Consider the following 25,440-nt stretch of genomic DNA (forward strand, 5'->3'; position numbering starts at 1 on the left):
GAAGCTCCCGAGCTTCTGGAGAGAAGCTCCCGAGCTTCTGGAGAGAAGCTCCCGAGCTTCTGGAGAGAAGCTCCCGAGCTTCTGGAGAGAAGCTCCCGAGCTTCTGGAAAGAAGCTCCCGAGCTTCTGGAGAGAAGCTCCCGAGCTTCTGGAGAGAAGCTTCCGAGCTTCGAAAGAGAAGCTTCCGAGCTTCTGGAGAGAAGCTTCCAACTTCCGGAGAGAAGCTTCCAACTTCCGGAGAGAAGCTTCCAAGCTTCCGGAGAGAAGCTTCCAAGCTTCTGGAGAGAAGCTTCCAAGTTTCTGGAGAGAAGCTTTTGAGCTTCTGGAGAGCATCTTCCAATCTTCTGAGGAGAAGCTTCTATCCTTCTAAGAAAAAGCATCCAAATTTCAAATACTGATATGAGCAACACCGATGAACGTGTGTTCTTTGTACAAATACTTATTCAAGGCTTAATAAACATTGTTATATAGGGTAGAAGTACCAATTATGGCTGTAGTACCAATTATGGCAATAGTGGGAACAAAAAGAGATTTTTCTTATTGTTTCACTAGACTATAATGGCTTATATTCACAGGAATGATTAAACTATTAATTTTTGATGGTAACTAAACCTTGAAAAGAACATTCGTGCAATAAGCTTCGAAAAATGAACATTTGAAAATTTTGCCTCACATATATGTCACCTTCTTAGCAGTTGGCTAAGAGACCTCCGTTACGAAATGTATGTTTTCATCCGGATAAACTGTTTCAAACGATGAATGTATGTTGCCTAGTAAGAACAAATGAATAAATTTAGCTGGTATGCAATCAATTCTACTGTTTTAAGTTGGAAATCGTGTTATTTCCACTATGTCGATAACTGGTACAAAGAGTGTAAGAGAGCCCAATTATGGCAATACTCTGGAGGCGGTTTGTTTACATTTTTTGATCAGTGAAATAAAAGAAGTAAATCTATTTTACGGGTGACTTCCACGACGGGACGGTTCGGTAAGGCATTATCTTCATGTTTTGTACTCAATTACTAAGATTTTTCAATCACACGTTCGAAAACGTTCGCGAGCGGAAGATGCTAATTTCATGGTAGAGAGGGGTTTTCAGCGACACTAGATTTTTGAATTTTCCCTCTTTTTTCGTTAAAAATTGGCACTGGAAAGGTAATGTGAGATCATTAATGCTGTTTTGTATCATAATTTGCATTTACACTACATTTTGACTTCTTTTTCGAAAATTAATTTTCTCCCATGAACCCATTGCAAAAAATTGATTTAACATCTATTTAACCTAAAATTTTTGGAAAATTTTATGAGAAATATCTTCATTACATATTTGCGTTGCATTATCATTCGCTCTTCATGGCGTTTGAGTTCATTTCGTGCAAATATTCGATAGTCCATAATTGGTACTCTTTTATGTCGAATGCTAGGAACGCTATTGCCATAATTGGTACAAATACAACGCTTTTTAAAATCCATTTTTAGAAGCTTAAAGTCAATTTAGTACTAAAACTGTTTAAATCAACAGATTCGCAAGGCTTTAAACTAGTAATTGACACCAACAAGTCATGCTTGCGTCTTAGAAACGCAATTACAACTTGATTTTTATCACTACTGTTGACATATTGCATCCATAATTGGTACACCTACCCTAAGCACCTTCAGAGTCTTTCTTTTCACATTGTTGCCTACAAACAAGGCAACCCAAAGTACAAATGGCTCTTGAAATATCGCTCTTTCAAGAATAGATAAACAGTTTCCAGGTTGACTGTTTTCGAGTATCTTCAAGCTAGAGAAAAACAACTACTTAATATTCGGATTCAACTGCTTCGCAGTAAAATATGACCGGATTTGTTCGGGTTTCGGGAAAACCCGAATATGTTTACAATCAACAGTCAACAAAAACAACATCAAAGCCCACTAGCTGCTAACACAAATAGTTACTAAACGCACCCCGTTTCGGACGAACCTTTGACTTTCGTTGTTCAATAGTGTTATCTCGCTGCAACCTAGTTAATAATTATCATCTTTTTCCTAGTGGAATCGTAACGGGCGTAGTTAGTACAGGGAAGGGACTGTGTCTTATTTGAGGTTCAATGACAGATACGTATATTTCGACCTCAAACCCCGTTGACCGCTTTCAGTGTCCCCAGTACTTGTCTTAGTCGTCGAATGCAAGTAGACACTTGTGGCTGGTATCTTCTCGACCACTTGAAGTCAAGTCCATTCGAGGTCGAAATGCACATATTTATCAAGAGATATTTTCAACAATGTCGAGGAGGCGTTCTAAAACAAATATTATCATAAATAACCAGAACTTGTGGGCGAGAAGAGCAAAATATTTGTTTCTTTTTAATTTTCTCCTCATAATGCCGACATATCGTTCATAAGCTTCTGACGAGAATCTTTCAAAGCTTCTGACGAGAAACTTTCAAGCTTCTGGGGAGAAGCTTTCAAGCTTATGAGGCTTAAGAAGCTTGTGAGGCAACTTTTGAAATGATTTGATATTACAAATCTGCTAGCAAAAATATTTATCATAAACAGAAGTTAGTCCTCCAATTGTCTAGCTTCAGAAGAGTTATTATGGAACCTACGAGATTTCTTAATTTATAGAGAGATTCCTTCGCATGCTCATGATCATAAGTCAAGCACTCGAATATGAGCCAAGCATATAGCACCGGACGACCAGTCAGACGACGGTTAGGCACTTCCTCACCGCTAATCGATTAATTAGATGCCGCTTAACCAGTTTAAAATATGAGTAAACACAGCTAACGCTCTGAAACTGTAGCGCACCGGCTACAGTTAGGAAGCTCTAGTAGCGAGACAACTTCGTCTCACGTGAGACAAGCTCCTTCCAAATATGATTCTCACTCAACACAGCAGTAAAATCTAACGGCAACAAACGAGCGGCGTTCAGATTAGGTCCAGTGCCTCTATCGCTTTCGAAGGAAAAGCAAATACAGGAAGGTAAATGTGCAACTTAGTGACACTACATTGAACAAATGAACCGAATAGGAAACACAGGGGTTTTCAAACTTTGGAACATAACGACCATCTTGCAAAGAGCTTTCAAATTTTGCTTACAATAATTTATCACGGAACGGGTTGGGCCTTTATACTTTGTTACTTACTTTTTAGAAATATGATGTATCTAGCATGCGGACTCTTAAACCTGTAAATTGAAAAAAAAATAGTAAATAGTAAATGTTAGTTCTATTGTTTTTCTCTTTAATGAAGGGGTGTCGTTTTATTACTGTAACATATTGGAAACCTGCTTAATTTTAACAAATGGAAGGAAACGTGAAGGAGTTTACCAGCAATCCTTGAGAATCTTCCCGCCAATGATTTTGTTTATGAATAAATCCAAAACCGAAAGCGATGAGTATGCCAACAATATCACAACAAACTCATCGACGATCTCTTCAGAAATCCACAGGGGATCTCTACTGAAGTACCTGTGTTCACTCTATAAACTCGCTGTGGGTCACATCAGGAATCCGCCGGGGATAATGCAAGGAACTCACTTAAAAGCTGGGAAGAAACCTCAGAAGGAACTCGCATGCATCCATTGCAACTCTCATTAAATCCGCTAAAATCACGGCATAAATCAGCTAAAAATCCTTGACTGAAGATTCAAAAAAGAAGCCACAGAGAATTTCAGGAGAAATTTCGCCACGAATCAGCCATTGATTTCAATGGAAGATCAACAAGAAATTTCTTTCAAATCCGGTATCTAAGGTCTTCAAGTGTGGAATCTCGTAATGACTATTATATACAGATCTGTAGATACTTATGCTGTGTACGACCAACGAGTTTGGAGCTTGATTACTGAGCTTTTAACAACTTTTTTCGTCCCAAGCTATGCTTTAAGACTTTGAATTTCTCGATATCTCTTACACAACAATGATATAACATACATTCAAGTAACCTCTTCTTCTTGGCATTTACGTCCCCACTGGGACAGAGCATGCTTCTCAGCGTAGTGTTCTTATGAGCACTTCCACAGATATTAACTGAGAGCTTTCATTGCGAAAGTTGCAATTTCGCATTCGTTTATCGTGTGGCAGATACGTTGATACTCTATGCCCGGGGAAGTAAGGAAATTTCCTTTACGAAAAGATCCTGGACCGACCAAGATTCGAACCCAGACACCTTTAGCATGGCTTTTCTTTGTAGCCGCGGACTCTAACCACACGGCTAAGGAAGGCCCCAATCCAAGTAACCTAATTGTATTTTAATTGTTCCTGCGTGACAAGGCAGGTAGCGACTGAGTGACTTAAGAATAGGAACTTTTGAGACCTCATGCTTGAAAAAAGAAACCAAAATGAGACCCCACTTCGGTCCTATAAGAGACCAAATAGGATTAAATAGACCAAACAGGAACCAGAGTCTTTGAAAGATTTTTTTTTTTTTCAAAAAAATACGGCCTGACATTTTTTTCTAAGCAAGGCTTGTAACGATAACATTATTGTGGGCATTTAAAAGAAAATAAATCCAGAAACTTCATTAGACACTTATTTAGGTATTGTTCTAAAATTTCCTTTAAGTGTTGCTCCGAAGATTTCTTAAGGATTTCATTTATTGATTGTGAAACCGCCTACTGGTGGAAATCCTCCGTTCAAAATATCTTTAATAGTTCATTTTGAAATTTTATTAAGTTTAACTTCAGACATTACTTTAGAGATTCCACCATTGACTTGTTAAGGAATCGCTTCAAATATTCATTCACAAATTTCTCAAGAAATTTCTAAGTTTTCTACGAGTTCATGAAGTGACCATCTATTTCGCTGGGATTTTATCCAAGATTTCCGTTTTGAATTCGTTGAAGAGTTCTTAATAAATTTCCTGGAATAAGCACTGGAGAAATTTTGTAGCAATTTCTGCGACAAATCGTTGATGAATTCATGAAATGATTGAAACAAGAACTGTAAAAATAAACGTAGGAACTCCTTGAGAAATTTTAGGAAATTTCTTGGAATTTACTGGACAATCATTTGACGAATTCTTTCAAAAACTCAAGAATCAACATTTAGGATTTTTTGAAATCTTTGGAAGGTCTGCTAAAGCAACTCTAATAGGGAAATCGATTGAAGTGTTAGTGGAAAAATCGCTGGAAGAAATGCTGGAAGAGTAAATGAAAAACAATTCAGAGTGATTCTTGTGAAAATTCAGAACGTATTTTAAAAGAAATCTCTAGATAAATTATTAGAGGAGTTCCTGAAGTTTTCCCTCGAAAAATCTGAAAAATAAGAAAAATTATTTAAGAGTCTGTGAAAATTTCTCTGGAGCCTATAGAATTATGCACCAAGATTCACTGCAAGGAGGAAGACGCAAATTTGCAAGGAGAAAGAGGAAGAATTTTTAACTGCTTCCATTTGCTTTTAACTGAAAGCAAATACGATCATTATGTAAGAAATTACATTGCGATAATTAACTCTAAATTATGGGGGAAAACACAAAACAAATCGCATTTGCTAGTATACCCAGGGTGGCCACCAAATATTCATTTTGAAATTCCCGCTTTTTTCCCGGTTTTCCCGGTACAAATTTCATTATTTTCCCGGTTTTTTATTGAGGGGCCCAAACTGAAAAAAATCTACTTCAAGCTCAATGGCATTTTAAGGAAATTTTTACGACCAATCGGAAAAATAATATTATTTGTAGAAGATTGGCTTGTTTTTGGCTTCCACACAATTAGTATAAAATGGAAAATAACTGAAAAAAAAACTTAAGTCTTTTTTCTCAAAACTAGGTTTTTGTCACTTATACCCTCATTCAGCTTTGTGTTATTCTATTCTTGGCACTTTTAATTCACTTTGACAGGGTTTTGTTTTTTTAAAGTTACCAAGCCCATGTTTACCAACAACTAGTTGTCCCGGCAAACGTTGCATTGTCCAGTAGGCCGTACAGCGGGCGTTAAAAAAATCCCTAAATTTGTGTCAAATTTATAGTATTCGTTTTCTCAACTTTCTCGGAGGATTTTGAGAAATATTATTTCACACGAAAACGTCCAACCCCTTGAGGAAAACAAAAGTGAAAAAATTGTTCAAATCGATCGTCTTGTTCTCAAGCCAACTCGTGACATAAAAACACCATTCCATTTTCATTTATATAGACTAGTGGACCCAGCAAACTTCGTCTTGCTATCAAGTAGGCTGTTGAAAAACGCCATAAAACGTCCCGTACAAAATGACAGTTCCGTTCACTCCCGTTTTTCCGACTTTTGCGTTCAATATCCTGGGCTTTCTATATAGGGGGGCTGGGGGCAAGAAGGACACCTTAAGATATATAGGTTCAAATCATGGTTGATTGGCACAATTTTTGAAGATTATTCCAGTGTAGGGGCAAGCTCAGCTCTTGTTCTAAATGATGTTATCGATAGATTACAAAAATATAAGAAACACATGATGATTTGAGATTTTTGAAAATGTCCCTTCTTATGAGGTTTTTAAACGAGGCACGGGGCAAGAGTGCCACTCGCATGGGGCAAGAAGACCACCAGAGCAAAATGCCACAAAATTTGTATATTATTATTTCCCCGCCTAAAGGATAAATTGTACAGTAAGTAAAGATAAAAACTGAGGGATAAAAGTTGACTTATAGTTAAAAAAAATTTTAAGAAATTAATTTAGTTTTCATCTCATTTGACTGTAACAATAATGGTAAACATTTTCAGAAACCATTTTGAATGTCCAAGATGGTTTATTTTGATTTTATTTAGTATGAAACATTGATTGAATGCAATATTAAACAAGAAAAATAAAAGTTCATTTCATTTTATATGATAAAATTGCGGTGTCCCTCTTGTCCCATAAGACATACTTTTATTATATATGTAAAATTTAATGTCAAAAGGACTTTTTCGAAAAAAATTCCTCACAGCTATCATCAATTGAAAATCATCAATACTGTGCAGAAAAATCAATATGTTTTGTATTTATTGAGAGTCAAACCTTGTTTTCCAGTCTTACATTGTTATAATATTTCGCATATTTTCCGTTGGTGAGTTAAAGACATTCTTCTAATTTTTTGTACTAAACATTTTTAACTGTAATATTTACACAACCCTCAATTAGTACTCAATTCATACTTATCCTGCGTTAAACATAAAAAAATTGATTTGAACTACGTGAAATGAGAGGTGGCACTCTTGCCCCGGGTGTTTTTCTTGCTCCATGTCCCCCTACACAAACACGTCGGAACACTTAAGGAACATAACAATGGAAGAATTTTCAAAATCCGCTAGGCCGTTTTCAAGCCATTTCGTGACATACAAACACCACTCCATTTTTATTTATATAAATATGCCTTTTTTGTGCATCTTACTACAATGTTTAAAAGTATTTCAATACATAATCTTTTTTTTATCTTCATAGAAATGAAGAGTTTAAGGTAAGGATGAAATAAAGCAAACAAAGCCAACGGTGTTAAATCATGTATCTCAACTTGTTTATACAACTTTTGGTCAATTAGGTAACGAATGACACATTAGAAGTTCTTATGAATGATTTTCAAGAACATTTGGATTTATTGATTTATTTAAAGCAACTAAAGAAAATTTTGAGTGCTTAAACTGTCCGCAAGAAGTTTTGAAACTCTAATTCAAAACTTCGAGTCAGATAAGTAAGAGAAAAATCAAGTCAATAGTAAGAGGAAAACAATCATAAAATATTTCGAAACATTGCTAATCAATGAGTGAAGTGAAACAGTTCTAAGAAGTATAGTGTAGCAAAGTAGATTATTTCTACAAGAAATAGAATCGTCTTTTTCCCGATGGATTCAAATTCCCGTCTTTTTCCCGCTTTTCCCGTTTTTCCCGGTTCGGTGGCCACCCTGTATACCGTAATGTACCCATATTTCGCTCAAAGACATTTTAAAAGTAGGTATTTAGCGAAATATTTTTTTTTCGGCTGGTATATTTTGAATAATTCTACCTCAGTCAACATGCAATCATATGGTCTAATATATAGCAACAAATATGGATAAAATGGCAGTGAGCGAGCATGGGCGAAATATGGTAGCATAAAAGTACAAGGTAGATTATGAAAGAAAGTAGCGCGGGCTATTGGGATTTGAATTTTAGTCTACTTGCTTTCTTATTTACAGCTTCTGGTTTCTGGCTCCTTACTTATAGTTTTTACTTCTAAGACTCTATCTTTCAGCTTTTTGCTTTTCGATAGATTTTGAATTCGATGATAGATAGATTGTAGATATTTAATTTTGAATTCTAGTTTTTTTTACCTTATATTCTACTTTTGAGCGTCTTGTATCTGGCTCCTTAATTTTGACTCCTGGCCTCTAGTATTCAAATTCAGCTTCTAGATTTTAGTTTCTGATAAATTCCATGTCAATTTCATTTTCATTAGTTATTCGCCATTCTTCATCAAGAACATTACGATTTCAAGAGTATAGGGCATATTGATCTCTAATTACTCATTTTTCATGATGGAGAATCGCGAATAACTAATAAAAATGGCCTATTTTATTATTCAATTTTTTTTAATCACGCTTGATAAAATTCAAGAATGGCTACTTCTAGAGAAGTGATCATGATAATCATTATGGTTTAGAATGATTTAAAGAATCCCATTGTATCATCAAAACGTATTTAATTTCGGAGCCGTTACAAAGATTCGAATCACTCAAAAGAGCCAGTGATCCGAGGCTCTTTTTTGGCGAGAGTCGATTCATTTAATCAGCATGGGTCAGACAAAAAATGACTCGGAAAACGAACGAAACGATAATTCACCTCTATACCTACTCCTCCGTTCATTTGTTAACTTTATTATAACGCGTGCTTTGCTTTGCGCGCCACGGCATATACGTAAACACAGTTTGCTGCAGTTCCGCACTCTAAGCATACACAGCCAAACAACCAATTTTCCGGCCCACTTGCATACTGGCAGATGAATGATAGCGAGAAAAAGTGCCAACTGGAATGGCAAAGCACATTTTGCTTCTTCCTTTTGGTTCGGGTAGGGGAAATCGGCCCAGGCACCCTATATCGTGAGTTTTTGTGGGAGAATGTACGAAGAATGAGAGAGCGAAAGATACGAAAATACGACATGCCGCGCGACAGGGAGTGAACCGCTCTATTTCCGTTCGCTCTTTCTTTGTGAGCCGCTGAGCCACTGAACCGTTCAAAAGATCCGGTTCACTAAAATGAGTGATTCGGATTAGATTCGTTCAGTAAAATGAGCCATTTTGCCCATCTCTAATGGAAAACGCTTATTCTACTATACCAGAAGCATGTGCAAATCTTAATCCAAATCGAAGGTTATCGAACACGATTTCAATTTTTTTTCGACTCATTCTGGGTGGAATTCGTCTTCTGGCTTCTCTCTCCTAGTTTCTTTTTGCATCCTCTGGCTTCTGTGGGCTAACTTCTGTATTTCTAGCTTTGAGATTTCTATCTTATACTTACAGATCCCAGCTTTGAGCATTTAATTTTTAGCTTCTAGTTTCTAACTTTGAGCTTTTGGCGTTTATTCATCATGTAGTTTTAATGTCTTAGCTTCTATTTTTAGCTTCTAATTTATAGTATTTACTTTCTAGCTTCTAGTTTCTGGCTTCTAGTTGTTTAGTTCACTTTCCTAGCTTTTTGAGTTTAGCACCTAGCTTCTAGCTTCCAACATCTATTTTTTAGGTTCTAGCTTCTAGTATCTAGCATTTTATTGCTAGCTTTTTGCTTCTTGCTTCTATCTCCTAGCTCATGACATTTAGCTTCAAGCTTCTGCTTTCTAGCCTCTTACTTATAACTTTTAAATTCAAGATTCTAGCTTATAGCTAGTTTCTTGCTTCTAGTTGCAATCTTATATGAAAGCTTGTACAGTGTTCTGGACAGTGGCATGAGTAGAATTATTAATAGATCCTTGAGGAGTATTTTAAACTGAATCTTAAAACAGCAAGATACAGCATTGAATCCTGAACGGAATTCTGAATAGGACACGATAGCATTTTGGACGAGACATGCCCTACACTGTCCTATAAGTCGAAGAAGGCTAATAAGCAAACTAGTTGTTACTTAAGCACATTCACAGCTCAAACACGTATACGCCGTCACACAAAGAAAGCAGTTTGAAACCCTCTGCCCGCTCGGCCGGCGGGAGGCTTGACCTGCTAACGCATGAAACCGAAAGGAGTCCACACGCACAGTATGGCAAGCACTCTCAGTGGTGGTGCGCGGCTTATCAGACTCCTTCAAGCTTGTTTGGCCAGTCGGAAGCGTCATCAATAGCGCAGAGCCCTTTGTGAGTCTATAAGTTGACCAACGATGCCGTCGGGGCTTTCAGTCACTGCCGGACTTCCGTCGCAATTTTTCCATCGGATTCGAAACTCCGAAAATTCAAAGTAGTGTACCTTGTTTGTAAATCCAAGTTATGTTCGTGACGCCGACGATCTTCTTGTGGCTGGTGACGATCGGTTTGATCGCGTATCGTTGCCACCGGTTCTTGTTCGACAGACCGAAGAACTTCCCCGATGGACCTCCGAAGTTTCCGTTGCTCGGCGGTTACGCCGTGATGCTGTTGATCAACTTCTATCATCTGCACAGGGCGGCCAACAAGCTGTGCGAGTACTACCGGACCAAAATCTTGGGCATCTATCTGGGAAACTTCCCAACGGTGATCGTGAATGATTTTGCCACCGTGAAGGAAGTGTTGAACCGGGTGGAGTTCGACGGCCGTCCGGATCTGTTCATAGCGCGGATGCGCGAGAAGAACTTCCTGCTGCGGGGTATTTTCTTCACGCAGGGCCCTGATTGGAAGGAGCAGAGACGGTTTATTCTTCGCTATTTGCGCGATTATGGTTTTGGAAGGAGATTTGACGAACTGGAAGCGGAAACCAACGCGGAGATTCTGACGCTGGTGGAGATGCTCCGGTATGGGCCGAGGCATGAGCACGAGACGGAGTTTATGACGAAAGATGGCTGTGCGATGGTTCCGAATGTGTTTTTCGCGTGCTTTGCCAATGCGTTTTTGTATGTGCTAACCGGTGAAAGGATCAATCGGGACGAGGCCGGGGCGTTGTTCGAGTAAGTGTGAATTGGATGGATACTGTTGAGTGGGGTGATGAATATTGTGCTTCTGAGTGATTTTGAAGAAATAAGATGAGTCTTTGAAGAAATTTGAGTGGTTCTGGTTGAAGAAATTCAAAATACCAAAATGGTTTCCACTGGAATTTCTGAAGTATTTTATAGAGGTATCACATAAGAAGATTCTAAGGAATATTTTGAAAAAAAAACTACAAATATTAAAAGGATTTTTCATTGGGATTCGCAGAAGTAGTTTAAGAAGCATTTTTGGAGGAATTCACGGACAAATATCAAGAGAACTCCTCGGAGATAGTCATGAGTGATGAACTGAAGAAACTTCAGGACGAATTGCTCAAGAAACTTCTAGAAACATTTCGGCAAACACACAATAAGGAAATTCCAAAAGACATTGATGGAGAAATTTTTGAAGGAATTGGGTTGGAAGTTTGGGTGTGTCCTTTTTCAATTCTGGTGGTCTAAAACTGATTTTTTCTTCCCACATCACTCACGATGAAAACAGAATTACAGATAACAGATACGTATACCTCTTATATTTCTTGAAGAAAGTTGCAGTCTCTTCTAGCCAGGCTTGATAATACTCCTCAACATCATCAGAGTTCGAACATCCCGGAAAAACATGTAAAGATTACCGGTTTATTTAAATTTCAAACAAAAAACTCGCAAAACAGTCCTACTTGTATAGAAAATCCCATAGAACATGGGACTTTTATGCGAGTAGGGGCAGTATGGGCGAAACTAGATTTTTTTTTCTACGAGATGCACGACTGTCTGTCACTCGTACTTCGCATCATGACTAATTTTTAGTAAGTTGGTAGGAAGATAGTAAACGAATAAGATGTTCGAAGCATTTCTAGAAGGGTACTGCAAAGATTTTTGGTGAGATGCAAAGATTTCCATTTGACTACTTTGCTAAAATTTCAACGGGAATCGAATCAATAATTGATCAGTTTCTTCAATGTTATTTCTGAGCGATCACTGAAATGGTTATTAGTAAATTGATTATAACGTTTTTAGGTAACTTTAGAAAATATCTGGGCTATAATGTCGTAATTCGTATAAGTTGGCGAATATTTGGCATATTTCGTGGGAGACCTACTGAAATCCTGGACAGACTCATTTAGAGTGGCAAATTTCTGGGTTTTCTTACGATACTGTTTGTTGATGGAGCCTTGTCTGGATTAATAGTTCGGCTAGGCGTTGATCTAAGTCAAACATCGATATAACGTAACCTCTTTATAACGTAGCTCGATATAACGTAAATTTTACCTCGATGTAACGAAAAATTTTGTTTGCTTCCATTTATTTTTGCAGTCATTATTATAATGGTGATTTATAAACTAAAAGCAACATTCTTGAAGATTCAACCACCAATCAAAAAGAACAATACAAACGTTTGCTATCACTCAATATAGTCATAAATCGAAATCGAGTGAGCTAGCTATGTATAGGCTCAATGTTAAAACAAATATTTTCTCATTGTCGTATATTTATAAAGCCTGCTAGCTACTCACCTAAGTTTTCTATGAAAACTTCAATAATTAATGCTCAAAGAAATGTTAAGGTTGGGTTTATCAATAGCTTCAGATATTCTTCAAAAAAGTTCTCCGAGAATTTTATGTTTCTTCTGCAATTCCTTCCCAGATTTAAACCGGAATCCTTCCTAGGATGCCTCAAAAGATTTCTTCAATAATTTATCTTTGAAGTCTCTTGAAATATCTATAAGAATTCCACCAGACTTTTTTTCCAAAGTGATTTCTCCAAAAGTTCCTATCAACTTTTGAATAGTATGGACTTAATGGATTCCCGCCTTGAGGATTCCTTGAGCAATCCCATCATAAAATTCTCCTGGAGTTCCATTAAGAAATGAAACACCATTCCTTCAGGAGTTCCACTAGAAATTATTCAAAAAATATCGTCCGGAAAATGTTTTATTTTTGATTCAAGGAATTTTGAACTTAAGAATTTTGAATTTCTCTAATAGTTTTTCAAAAGATAGGGTAAATGATGGCTTCGGCACCCTGAGGGTATTTTCGGCAGCACTAACTTATCGTCCTTGTTTAAATTTATCTACGGAACAAGAGTTGACTTCAATATACTCAACATATTCCTTGAACTATAATCTTCCATGTGAATCTCATCTTTCACAAAAATATTATATAACATGGGTTTAATCTATAAACGAAAAAAATGCTTACGAAATTGTCGTCATTCGTGAGCTGCCGAATAAAACAACACAAAAAAAGCTTAAGAAAAACTCACTACTTTAACGATCCAATTCTCCGCTTCAATTCCAATTTTTTTCACAGAAGCAACGCACCGATCACTTATGCATTATTAAACTTTCGATTTGTATATAAAGAACTCTAAAATACTTAATTTTAATGCTTCAAATCACAAATCAAAATTAATGCACTTTGATTTTCTCGGCAATCACTTTTTATTACTGGACAAGGTTTCCAGGAAACTATATTCAATTGCGGTGTATTTATTATTCACAATTTAAACTCATTGAAAAAGCCGAACACAACTAATCAATTTATTGGAATTAGGCAACAAAGCATGCATTGGTAATAATTGAGCCTATCAATACTTTCCTTATCTGCGTATTGTAGCGCATAAACATCAATATACTGAGAAACATATAAAATATACGTCTTTTAAAAGGTTAACTACTTTGGCAACACTCCTGTTGTTCTACAGGCAATTCGCAACTACGAAGCAAAAAGAGATTCCACAAAGCATTCGCATCAACGGAAAACCTTGTAAGGAACTGTCATCGTGTGCGTGAAAAAAAAAGCAAAAAACATCTCTTCTTGTTTTTTTCACAGAAAATAGAAGAAAACATCAGCAGCTTCATAGTCGCGAATCAGAGGATGATGTTTATGTGTCAAGTCTTAAGTAAATTGATTTACAAAGGGTCTATTCTGATTTTCTCATACACTGAGAATAATATGAACGCAAATAAATTTTACTGGCAAAGTTTGGATTTTGATCCGATCGAACAATATTCGGAACAAAAAATCGTGAAACATCGCAACCGGTATTTTGTTTAATGTTATCATTCACTCTCTCGGTAATAACATGATGATAGAGCATTCAAAAGCAGCATCCTTTACAGACCACAACCATACCGAGCCATTCAGCGAATATTTCAATTCACGGTGAAATTATTTACCTTTTGCATTTAAAGAAATTTGAAAACAACTGCGCAAGTACCGTCGTTTGGGGGTGAGATTTGGCCAAAAATGCGTAAGTCCTCATTCATTTTTCCACAACTTTCGCAATTTGCATGGTATGTTCGGCTAAATATGAGAATACTTTGCAAATGCTGAACAAATGGTTGAAATTTGATTATTTATCTTTAAATAGGAAACGTATGAAAATTGGCACAAACTCACCCCTTCGAGGGGGTGACATTGCGCCAAACAAACTACACTCAGGAAAGTGAACTATCGATAAACATAGTAATCCATGAATTATGAAAATGTGCCACAAGACATCGGATTGAAATTCATAAATTTACGTCATAAAACCGAAATTTGAAAACAAAAATAGTTTTCGCGGCATCCTGGAATCGAACGAAGAACCTTCCGATCGATAGGCTTGTACGCACTCCCCTTGTCTATCGACGCCTTAATGTGGGGTGAAGCTAAAACGATACCTACAGCTTTCGTATTGCAATAATCGTTCCATCATTCTTAAGGCAAATTATATGAATTTCTATAGTCCAGTTCGCTGCGTGTAGAATTGATACGCAATAAGAACAAATCAAGAGAATCGTTTTCCTTTCAAGTTTTCTAGAGCTTTCCAATATGATGGATAATACGATGGACAGGAATTTCAAAATAGTATTTCAAAATAGTATTCGTACACTTTAAAGCGAGATTATCTTTGAAGCCTCAAAAGTGACAATTTAAAAAGGCGTTTTTCAAGCTTTTTCGAAGATTTATTAAAAATAAACTACTAGTTCCACGAATCTAATATTTTGATGGTACAATCAAGCTTCGTCGTTGCGCTAAACCTATAGCCCACTTAGTGCAAGATTTTGACTAATCGGGCTGAGTATCGAGCCGTCAAATAACAAAAAAAAAAAAAAAAAAAACGGAGCTATAAACATTATTAAATTGCGTATTATTTCTGAAAATGACGTTTGCTTTCTTTTTTGGAGGGCCACAGCCCAACTAGCGGGAGCCCAATTGAAACGTAGCCAACTTAAAGATAGTGCAACGAACGAAATTCGACTGTCGTTGTAGATAATTTCAAGGATTACCACGTTTACAATATTGAGAAGGTGATATATTCCGAAAACTGACAGCTACTTGATTACGCCATTCCTATCTATCTCGAACAAATTTGTGAAGAAAATGATGTAGTGGTCCTAATGGTATATAGTACGATAGAAGTGACGTCACATGTCACATGTCACATGCCGTGAGGAATACTACATTAAAGTTTTTTTAATATTCCCAATGCTTGCTGAGATATTTCAGATTATAATTTGGCCTAATGTCACTCTCGACGACAGTACCGTCGTTGGGGGTGACAATGGGTCAAAAAGGGATGTGTACGAATTATTTATTGAATAACTATCGCAATTTAACTCCAATAAACTTCAAATTTGGTGTGTATGTACTTTGATGGTACATTAACAACTGTTCAAAACATTAAAGGAAAATATTTATTCACAGCGGCACCACAAGTGAATGAAAAATGACCCAATCTCACCCCATAGAGGGGGTGACATTGGGTCACTGTAATTGAAATAACTTGTTTTTGATAATATGGTTGCAAAACCATTCACAGCTGAAGAATATTGATGAAATACGATGCAAACAAGACGAAAAGACATCTAAGATGTTTCACAAGTATGATAAACCCACTTAAAACAACGATTATACCAAAAAATTTAAGAGCTATGAGAAAAATAAGTAAACACAACATTTATCGTCAAGTTTACATAAATTTTCTATTTTTTTCCCCTCGAATTGTCTTCAAAGTCTCATCCCCATTGCCATGAAGCCTATTCAGTTTCCCCAAAGGTGTACTGAAACAGTGATTATTTTAAACCTTCACAAATAGTTAAATTTCGGTGCGACATTCCACGATCAATAAATTTCAGGCAGAAGTTGACGTCATAATCCCAGTATTTCAGCGATCCAACTCATTTGTACTTCCGTGAGATGTTTCTATTAAATGAAAACACTGATAAATGATTAAATTAAAAAAAAAACAATCCATTTGATAAAAATTTACGATGTTGCTGCGCACGAAACACAGTTGCTGGATTGAGAAGTTGTCAAAATGCGTTGCATTGTTATTCAATGTACGGAATCCTCAAGTAGACTAGTTTGATGTTTCAGAGATGCTGTATTTAGAAAGAATAAACACATCTTAATGAAAAAGAGAACTACCGGCACCGTAAAATGCCAAAAAAGTGGACTTGCAATTTCATTTACTGTCGTTCTTGCTTGACCCAATCTCACACCCATTTTTGATGTTTTAGACACCGTACCGAAAAAAATAAAATTTTTGTTGAAAAATCAAATAGATTCCAGAAAATACGTGTGAAGAAGTGTAATGAAAAGACTTTAAACCTTCTACTAATATAACGGTAGAGGTTAAAGTACATGCGTGATACTTTGCACAGGAGAAATTTAATGTTGTAAATTTTATCTAAATTCAACATACAAGTTTATTGATATAGTAAACAAAAACTACTATTTCTAAAAATGTATATTGTGATGAATTATGTGTAATAATATGTTCCCTAACATATGAATTATTAATTTTAGTAATATCATCGTTATTAGCTGAAATATTTCATAAATCATATTTTTCCGTTTTGACCCAATCTCACCCCCCAGACCCATTGTCACCCCCATCGACGGTACCTGTAAACTTTGACAGGCACTGGTGCCGTTGATTTCAGTTCTTTCAAAGGAGAGTAAATCAGTGTGTAGCGAGTAATGTGTTACAGTCGTCGGCACTAACTAGAGGACAGTGTGTCCATCTTTTCCTCTTTTGTGATTTCTTCCTTTCGTGACGACAAAAGTCATGCGTGTTGTTTGAATGCGGACGGATAGTGTGGATCAGGAGCGAATAAAAAGGATAATATTCCGGCGCTAATTTTAAATCAACATCAAGCGGTGGCAGTAACGCGCAGACAATATTACGCGCAATTCAAACGCAATTCTGAAATTCATATTATCCAATAATTGCGTTCTGTGGATTTTCCTTGCAGAGCATAATATTATGAACCAATTAACAATGACGTCACGCTGCAAGTTCTTGTTTGTTTGGTTGGTTCTTAATTAGAATCGCACCTGCTGCAAGTTTATAACCATGGCATGTCAATTTTCACAGCCAAAATGCTGCCACAGTGAGACTTGATAAAAAATATTCGATGAAATAAATGGAAACGAAACAGGCAGACAGGCAGCGTCCATTTAGGGATGGTACACAAACGATGTCACGCTAAATTTTGACTTTTTTGACCCCCCCCCCCCCTTGTCACGTTTTTTATATGAGTCATTCGAAAAATTTTGTAAGGCTTGTCACGCTTGGTTTGAATCAACCCCCCCCCCCCCCCCCTTGGAGCGTGACGTTATTTGTGCATGACCCCTTATAACGTAACGCTAAACTGTTCAATTTTCGACCCCTTTCCTCCTCCGTAACGGTCTTTGTTTGAAAAAAAATGTATGAGCCGCAACATTTGAGCTTACTGCCCATCCCCATACAGCGTTACGTAATGTGTGGATGGCGCCTTAATCTGCAAAAAATTAAGTGGCGTTGTGCATTCAATTTGATTCTATGTTACTGTATTTATAACTGCAACGCTGTTTAGCTTAGCGATGCTTCAACCCATGCGAATTGACAAACAGAAATAAAATTCCCTACGAAATGAAAGAGAGGCAGATAGAAAATAGTCATTATTTACTAAAAATTTAGTAATTCTGTGACTACCCGTGTTTCTGAGTGTATGACGAGAATATGCTAGTGTTCGTGCGTTCAAATCTCACTTAGCTCTACACAGATAAAAATATTTAAATTCCAATGTAGTGTAAACTGAGGGCCTAGAGTAAAAATAAACCAAATTCATCTATTTTTACGGCATATCGTTTAGTTTTTAACCAAAGATGCTTGAATATTACATGATCGTGTAAATTTAAAGTGCATTTGATTGAAAAATAAGCGATTTATCGTTGACATTTCAGTTTATTTTGATGCTCCAAATATGTGCATGAAAATAAACATAAAATTACAACATATTTTTAGTTGTGTATAGACCCCCGGTGTACTTTATTGAGAAGGTGATATATTGCGAAAACTGAAAGCTATTTGACGACGTCCTATCCACCTAGAACAAATTTGCGAAAACAATGATGGTCCGGATGCCATATGGTATGATAGAAATGACGTCATGTTCATAATGAATCTAGATGTTTACACCAGTAAAGAGCCTGCCTTGTTATTTTTTATGCCGTGTATAGACCAATTCAATTGCCTGCGCAGTAGTGTAATGTTGATAAAATTTTCTTTGTTTGCTGTGAGAACTGTCACATCATTGCTTTTGTTTGCTGTGAGAAAGTAAGCATAAACAGAATTGATGCCTAGCATTCACTTTTGTGTTGGACTGATGTTGACCGAAAGCTCAAATGACGTCAAACAAACATCGATACGTTTTCACTCTGAGGATATCGACTTGTGTAAGATTGATCGTGCGTTGTAAGTCGTGGCAGTTTGCTTGTGGACCTCTATACTTTTTGCCAGCAGCTGGAAGTGGGTACAAGTTGTCAACTCGCTTTCACTTCTAAGATCCACATGTTTTGTGGGATAAGTTTTCATATCTATTCGGGAACAGATGGTTGTTAAAATCTAGAATCTTAGGATTCCAGGAAGTCCTGGAAATTTCAGGACAGCAAAGGAATTAGACTTAAAGATATATATTTCAGACAACATTTTCTGAAATTCAAAAACCCGTGGGAATTTTACCATTATTTATTGTTTTTTAATTTGAATCTATCAAAAATCACATGAGATATTAGTTTAAGATTTGATCGAAAAAATCATCTTGGAGTTCTGATTATCTTGAATACTACTAAAAGCTGAGCGGTTCCACACCAAATCGGTAAACGATGAAACTCGACTACCTTGGATTCAAATGGAATTTTGCACATAATTTCGATATAATAGAATAAGTTTTTTCCTGATTTTTTTTCTGATAAGGGCGCATCACCATTTAAAAAAATTTACCTCGGAAACCGTTTGTTATAGAGAAATAGTGTCTGAGGAGGGATGGTAGACAATCAAATAGGCTTTGTAAAAAAAATATACACTGAAAAAAATAATTTAATTTTCATGAAAAAAATCAATATTAAACCTTATACACAAATTGCAAAAAATAGGTATCTTCGATTTTTTTCAAATTTGTTCTGTAAAATTTCAATGTAAAACCAGATGTTTTAAGCACAGTTTCAACATGGTGCAATCTAAAATAAAAAAGTTTTTCTAAGAGCAACTTTTGGTGCATTTCTGAAAATTCAATTTCTGGCCGTAGAAAACACGTTTTGACGCTGTAATATGATTCTTCATCCAAAAACAATTCAAAATGCTTATAACAATGATCTTCCTAAAACTAGCCGTTTTCTAGATATTTAGGATTCAATTATATTAATATCATAAAACTTAAGAAAATACGCCCGTTTCATAAGTTACTCCAGATGCTCCACCAACAATGTTACGTTTATCTCTTTCCACATTAATATCCCATGTTTTAAGGGCAGTTTCAACATGGTGCAATTTAAAATAAAAAAGTTTTTCTAAGGGCAACTTTTGGTGTATTTCTGAAAATTCAATTTCTGGTTATAGAAAAGGTGTTTTGATGCTGCAATATGATTCTTTATCCAAAAACAATTCAAAATTCTAATATCAATGATCTTCCTATAAGTAACCGCTTCAAGATATTTGGGATTGAATTATATTAATATCATAAAATTTAAGAAAATACGCCCGTTTCTTGCATTATTCCAGAATTGAATTTTCAGAAATGCACCAAAAGTTGCTCTTAGAAAAACTTTTTTATTTTAGATTGCACCATGTTGAAACTGTGCTTAAAACATTTGGTTTTACATTGAAATTTTACAGAAAAAATTTGAAAAAAATCGAAGATACCTATTTTTTGCAATTTGTGTATAAGGTTTAATATCGATTTTTTTCATGAGAATTAAATTATTTTTTTCAGTGTATATTTTTTTTACAAAGCCTATTTGATTGTCTACCATCCCTCCTCAGACACTATTTTTCTATAACAAACGGTTTCCGAGGTACAATTTTTTTTAAATGGTGGTGCCAAAAATACATACGCCCTCATCAGAAGTTACTCTCGATTCTAAACGATCCCCAATTGTATGAGATAATTTTCGTCTCATATACTTAATACATCTGCGCAGTTTCATCCAAATCGGAATGGTACATGTCAGATTTCAGCATTTTATGGACGATTGCGCGTGGAACCGCTCAGTTTAACCAATAAGCTGTCCTGAAATCCTAAGGACCGGAACACGCGGTCTGCTCATGCTGATTTTTTTATTCGAATAAGTTTGGTGTATTTATATAGTGAGAGAAGCTCTTCCAGCTTCCGATTGGATCTCCAGTTTTCGATTGAATGCTTTTCCAGTATCCAGGATGAAGAGTTTTCCAGCTTGTAATTTGAAGCATTCCCCATTTCTATCTGGAAGCTTCAACAACTTCTTTCCTCAAGCATTTCCAATTTCGGCTTGAGCTTCGACTGGAATTCTTATGGCTGAAAGCTTTAGCTTTTAGCTGTTGGTTGATACCTTCTGGATGTACGTATGTAATCAGTAGAGAAGTAGAGTTTTTGCAACTTCTGTGTAGAACCTTTTCTGGATTTGAAATGTAAGCTTTTTAAGATTCGAACCGTTGGTTTTTCCAGGATCTAGTTGATTTTTTACGCTTCAGTCATGAATCTTTCAAGCTTTCCTTGCATTTAGCTGAAATCGTTCTCAGCCTCTGTCTTGATCCCTTTCCAGCTCATTGCTAAAACCCTTGATGCTTTTAGCAGGAAGCTTTTTCAGCTTCTTGCTGGAAACTTTTGCAGCTTCTGTCTGTAAGCTTTTCCAGCTTTTTGATAGACGTTTTTTCGACCCTTGGCAAAAATTTCGGATCCTAGCGGAAAGCGCTTCCAACATTTGGAAGGAAGCTTTCAGTACTGCAGCTGTTATTTTATTGAAAATCGCTTTTGCAGCATGATCAACAATTTTAGGTTTGCTGAAAAAATGCTGGATTTACAATAGCAATCCCTACATTGCTTGTTTACGACAACAACAAAAATGATGGGTTGGATTGGGATTCATACTTCCACATTTTGACTCTCAGATTCGAACCTGTGATGTGACTCCAGTTCTATAATTGACATACTGAATCTGAATTTGAAATTGTCAATCAGAATCTACAATTCCAATTCTCTTTCTCATTTTCTTCTCGACATTACGTCGTTTCTGCAACTTGTAATGTGTCCAAAGATAACTACTTCTAATTTTTTCCAGAGATTTCTCGAGTGATACTTTCAGCGTTCTTGGCTATCTCACAATACAATCAGAATTTTAAAAATAAAAAAACACATATAGTAATTTTAAGCGGATTCCTTAAAGAGAAATTTCTTAAAGCCTTAGAATTTTTTTTTCGAAACATTCTAAGTACAGAGAATCAAAAAGAAACTGATGGAATTTGCTATACATTTCTGAGACCCCAATTTTTTTTAAAGTGCTCGGATTGAGAATTCTTTAGAAAAGCATATTGGAAAACAAATCTTGGAACAATTTCCTGATAAAAATCAGAGAATTTCTGAAGTAAGTCTGAGAAATATCCGATAATATTGGGAGTTCTTGAAAGCTTGTCTTCTTAAGCAAAATACCTTGTGAAGAAATATTCTGCGCGAATATCTGGCATTATTTCCGACAGGGCTAATCAATGTTATGAATATCACGTTCTAATATGTCTGTTCTTTGTTGTAAATGTTTGTTTTTGTTACCAACTCTGAACTACTATCGTTTGGTCATAATAGATGATGCTATAGGTATTCAATGTTTCCTAGAACAACTTCTGGTTCAGTGTCCAGAGCAATTCATTATTTGTTTTGGCAATCGCAAGAGCAGTCTCAGACGTCCGCATGGATACATTTCAAATCGAATCCTTCGATAAATCCTAAAGTGTTTCATGTACGAAATTTTAGAGTAAAATCTGGAGGAATCCTTGAAAAGATTTCTGGTTGTTTGAAGGAATTTTGGTAACTTCGAAAGAGTTTGTTAAGAATTCCTGGAGAAATTTCTAGATGATTTCACTAAAACATCTTCAAAGAAATTCTTTCGGTAATCATCCAGCTAATAATTGCTTTAAACAATTATTGTAAAAATTCCTGGAAGTGTCATTGATCAATTCTTTGACAATAGTTCCTGGAGCAATCTACCAATCTATCTTCGTGTTTTTTGAAAAAAATATGTTTTTGAATTCTTTGATGATTTTTGGGAGAGGCATTTAGAGATATTATTTCTAAAATTCCTGTTGTGTTAAATATCGAAGACAATCTTGAAGAAGTCCGTGAAAGATTCTTGGAAATATTTTCTGAGTGATCCTTGAGAAAATCCTTGGTGAATTGCTGAGGACGTTGTCGCGAAATTTGTAGATGAAGTTGTTCTTTTAGAAACTCTGGAGGAAACCTTGGATGGCTTTCCGGAAGAATTATAGAAGAAATACCATGAAATTATCTGGAAGAATTTTAAGGGTGTTCCCTGGAAATTCATGAAGGTATCTCTGGACGAAACATTCGAAGAATTCTTGAGAAGATTCAGGGTGAGAATATTATTTAATTTGATTGTAACATTTAACGAAAAAATCATGATCCTTGCAAGATCTTTGGAATATTCTTGACCAAATCTTAAAATAATTTCTCATGAGATGAGCAAAGACAACATTTTTGTCCAGTAACTCTTCATTCAATTTATTTTATCGTAACTACTCTATTGTTTGTAACATACTGAACAAGCTCATTAAAAATTGGCACTTACCTTGGTCAATTATCTGCCCTCTAGATATTGCTGAACCTGCAACAAAACAAGAAAAGATTCAATTACTTATCCATTCTTCCAGAACCGGCAAGTACGCCATGATGTTCCAAAGAACCGGCGACGACTACGGGACCATCTATAGCCTGTTACCCTGGATGCGCCACTTATTCCCCAACCGAACCCGCTACCGGACGATCCGCGAGGGAAGCCTCGGCGTGAACCGCTTCATCGAGTCCATCATTCAGAAGCGACTGGAAACGCACGAGGAAGGCCACGTGCGCTGCTTCCTGGATCTGTACTTCACCGAGATGAAGAAAACGGTCCCACGAACCGAGGACAATCGGTTCACCTTTCAACGTGAGTTCAGCGATCTTATCAACTACCGAGTTATCCAAAACGAATTCTTCTTGCAGACGATCAACTAGTTCTAGGCATTGTGGACTTCTTCTTCCCGGCCATTTCCGGCGCAACGACACAGATTGCTTTACTCCTGGAGCGACTTCTCTGGCATCCAGAGGTGGTCCAGAAGATGCAAGCCGAGATCGACGACGTCGTTGGACACGGTAGACTCCCGACGCTGGACGATCGAATCAACCTCCCCTACACGGAAGCAACCCTTCGCGAAGCAATGCGCATCGATACGCTGGTACCGTCGGGAGTTGCCCACATGGCCATGAAGGACACGACCCTACGCGGGTACGACATTCCAAAGGACACCATTCTGGTCCTAGGGCTGGACTCGATTCACATGCAGAAGGACATCTGGGGCGATCCGGAGCGGTTCCGACCGGAACGATTCCTAAACTACCGGGGAGAGCTTTCGCTCTCGAAGGACGTATCGGTACCGTTCGGAGCCGGGAAACGACTTTGCGCCGGAGAAACCTTCGCCCGGAATACGATGTTTCTGATCGTTTCGGCGCTGGTGCAGAACTTCAATATACGGCAGCGACTGGGCGATAAGCTACCGGATATGGGGAAGCGATCAACGGGGATTATTATATCGCCTGCGGATTATTGGGTCAAATTTGAACCACGATGAAGGTGCTGGTGAATTTTGAGGTTAGATTAAGAGTAGACTGTAAGTCTAGAAATCATTGAATTTATTAATAAAGAAATCAACATATTACGGTACTTGACAGAATATAGTACCCATTAACCGTGTTTCATTCAAAAAGGGTCAAGTTTAAAGGCTTGAATTTCAGTTTCTTGTGTTTTGTTTGAGTGGTACGATCAGTGCACCAGATTCCACTCATTTAAGGGAAGTTATGTGTTCAAATGTTCATTACAAAATAACAATTGTGTCGATCAAGCTCCAAGTATAGGTAATCAGCGACAAAAAAGAATTTGAAAGACTTTCATAAAAAAAATATGTAATTGCATTTGTTACTGCATCTAAGTGTTCCTATTTCCGCTCACAATACATTTCGTGACGAACTTACTAAAAAATGCATTATTTCGAATTTCGTTATTTATCCTAATATTTTTTATGACTATGCTTTTTTATTTACTATGCTGTATACTAAAATCAACATTTCTTTAAAATTTTGTTAAATTTTTTGCATGAGCGGTTATTGGAACACACAAAAATTCCTAGTGACCCAATAACCGCTCACGAGGTCTTGTGTTTTCAATATATGGAATTATTTCATCAAAGGAAAATAATGTCACATGACTTCATTTGAAAGTTCTTAATATTGTTAGAATATATCCGTGCGAAAAATGCTGGTTTTTGACACGAAAAACCAATTTTTACACTAGTGAGCGGAAATAGGGGCATGAGCGGATACTGGTGCGCTGATGGTAATTTTCCCTTGACTGTATCGTACCTGCATCGTACTGCATCGTACCTGCTACATGATATACGAATGCAAAATGGAAACTTTGGAAAAGGAAGCTGACAGATAATAACTGTGGAAGTGCTCATTGAAAACTGAACTGAGAAGCTGGTTCTGTCCCAGTGGGAGCGTAATGCTAAGAGAAAGAAGTAGCGTTAGATTGCTCGAGGATTGTCTGGAGCAAATTCTTGAGAAATTTCTTAAAGAATTCTTCCTAAAACCACTGGAGGTGTTTCTGAACGAATTTCTGGGAGAATTAGTAAAGGAATCTCTAGAAAAACGTTTGAAGTAATAATATCTTGAAAGTATTCAAGAAAAAATCTCTAGATGATTCATGAAGCTTTTCCTTGAGGAACCGGAGAAGAAATTCCGGAAGAACCTGGGAAAAGTCGACCTTAGAGACCATCCATGGCCTTTTTTTTTGGAGACTTGCATGAAAATTATAGCCAGTTCTCCAAAAAAGACCTACTACC

At 36.7% G+C, this 25,440-nt stretch overlaps 2 protein-coding genes across 3 annotated transcripts in view; one reads left to right on the forward strand and one right to left on the reverse strand.

Annotated features, from left to right (window-relative positions):
* The window catches only part of LOC5564378, a 136,108-nt gene that overhangs the window by 85,234 nt on the left and 25,434 nt on the right, over positions 1-25,440 (reverse strand). Inside the window, exons 2-3 of one of the 2 annotated variants that reach the window (XM_021838087.1) lie at positions 23,133-23,168; positions 3,128-3,168 (exon numbers count right to left, since the gene is read on the reverse strand). The gene's annotated coding sequence lies outside the window, so the exon portion shown is untranslated. The remainder of the gene's footprint in view (positions 1-3,127; positions 3,169-23,132; positions 23,169-25,440) is intronic. The other variant, XM_021838088.1, reaches the window with a different exon arrangement.
* On the forward strand, positions 10,287-24,284 carry LOC5564381 (probable cytochrome P450 304a1). Its single transcript, XM_001648676.3, has 3 exons — positions 10,287-11,028; positions 23,215-23,489; positions 23,546-24,284. The coding sequence occupies exons 1-3, from the start codon at positions 10,376-10,378 to the stop codon at positions 24,169-24,171; spliced, it is 1,554 nt and encodes a 517-aa protein (XP_001648726.1). The 5' UTR covers positions 10,287-10,375; the 3' UTR covers positions 24,172-24,284.

This window comes from Aedes aegypti, chromosome 1, assembly GCF_002204515.2.
Source record: "Aedes aegypti strain LVP_AGWG chromosome 1, AaegL5.0 Primary Assembly, whole genome shotgun sequence".
Classification (NCBI taxonomy): Eukaryota; Metazoa; Arthropoda; class Insecta; order Diptera; family Culicidae; genus Aedes; species Aedes aegypti.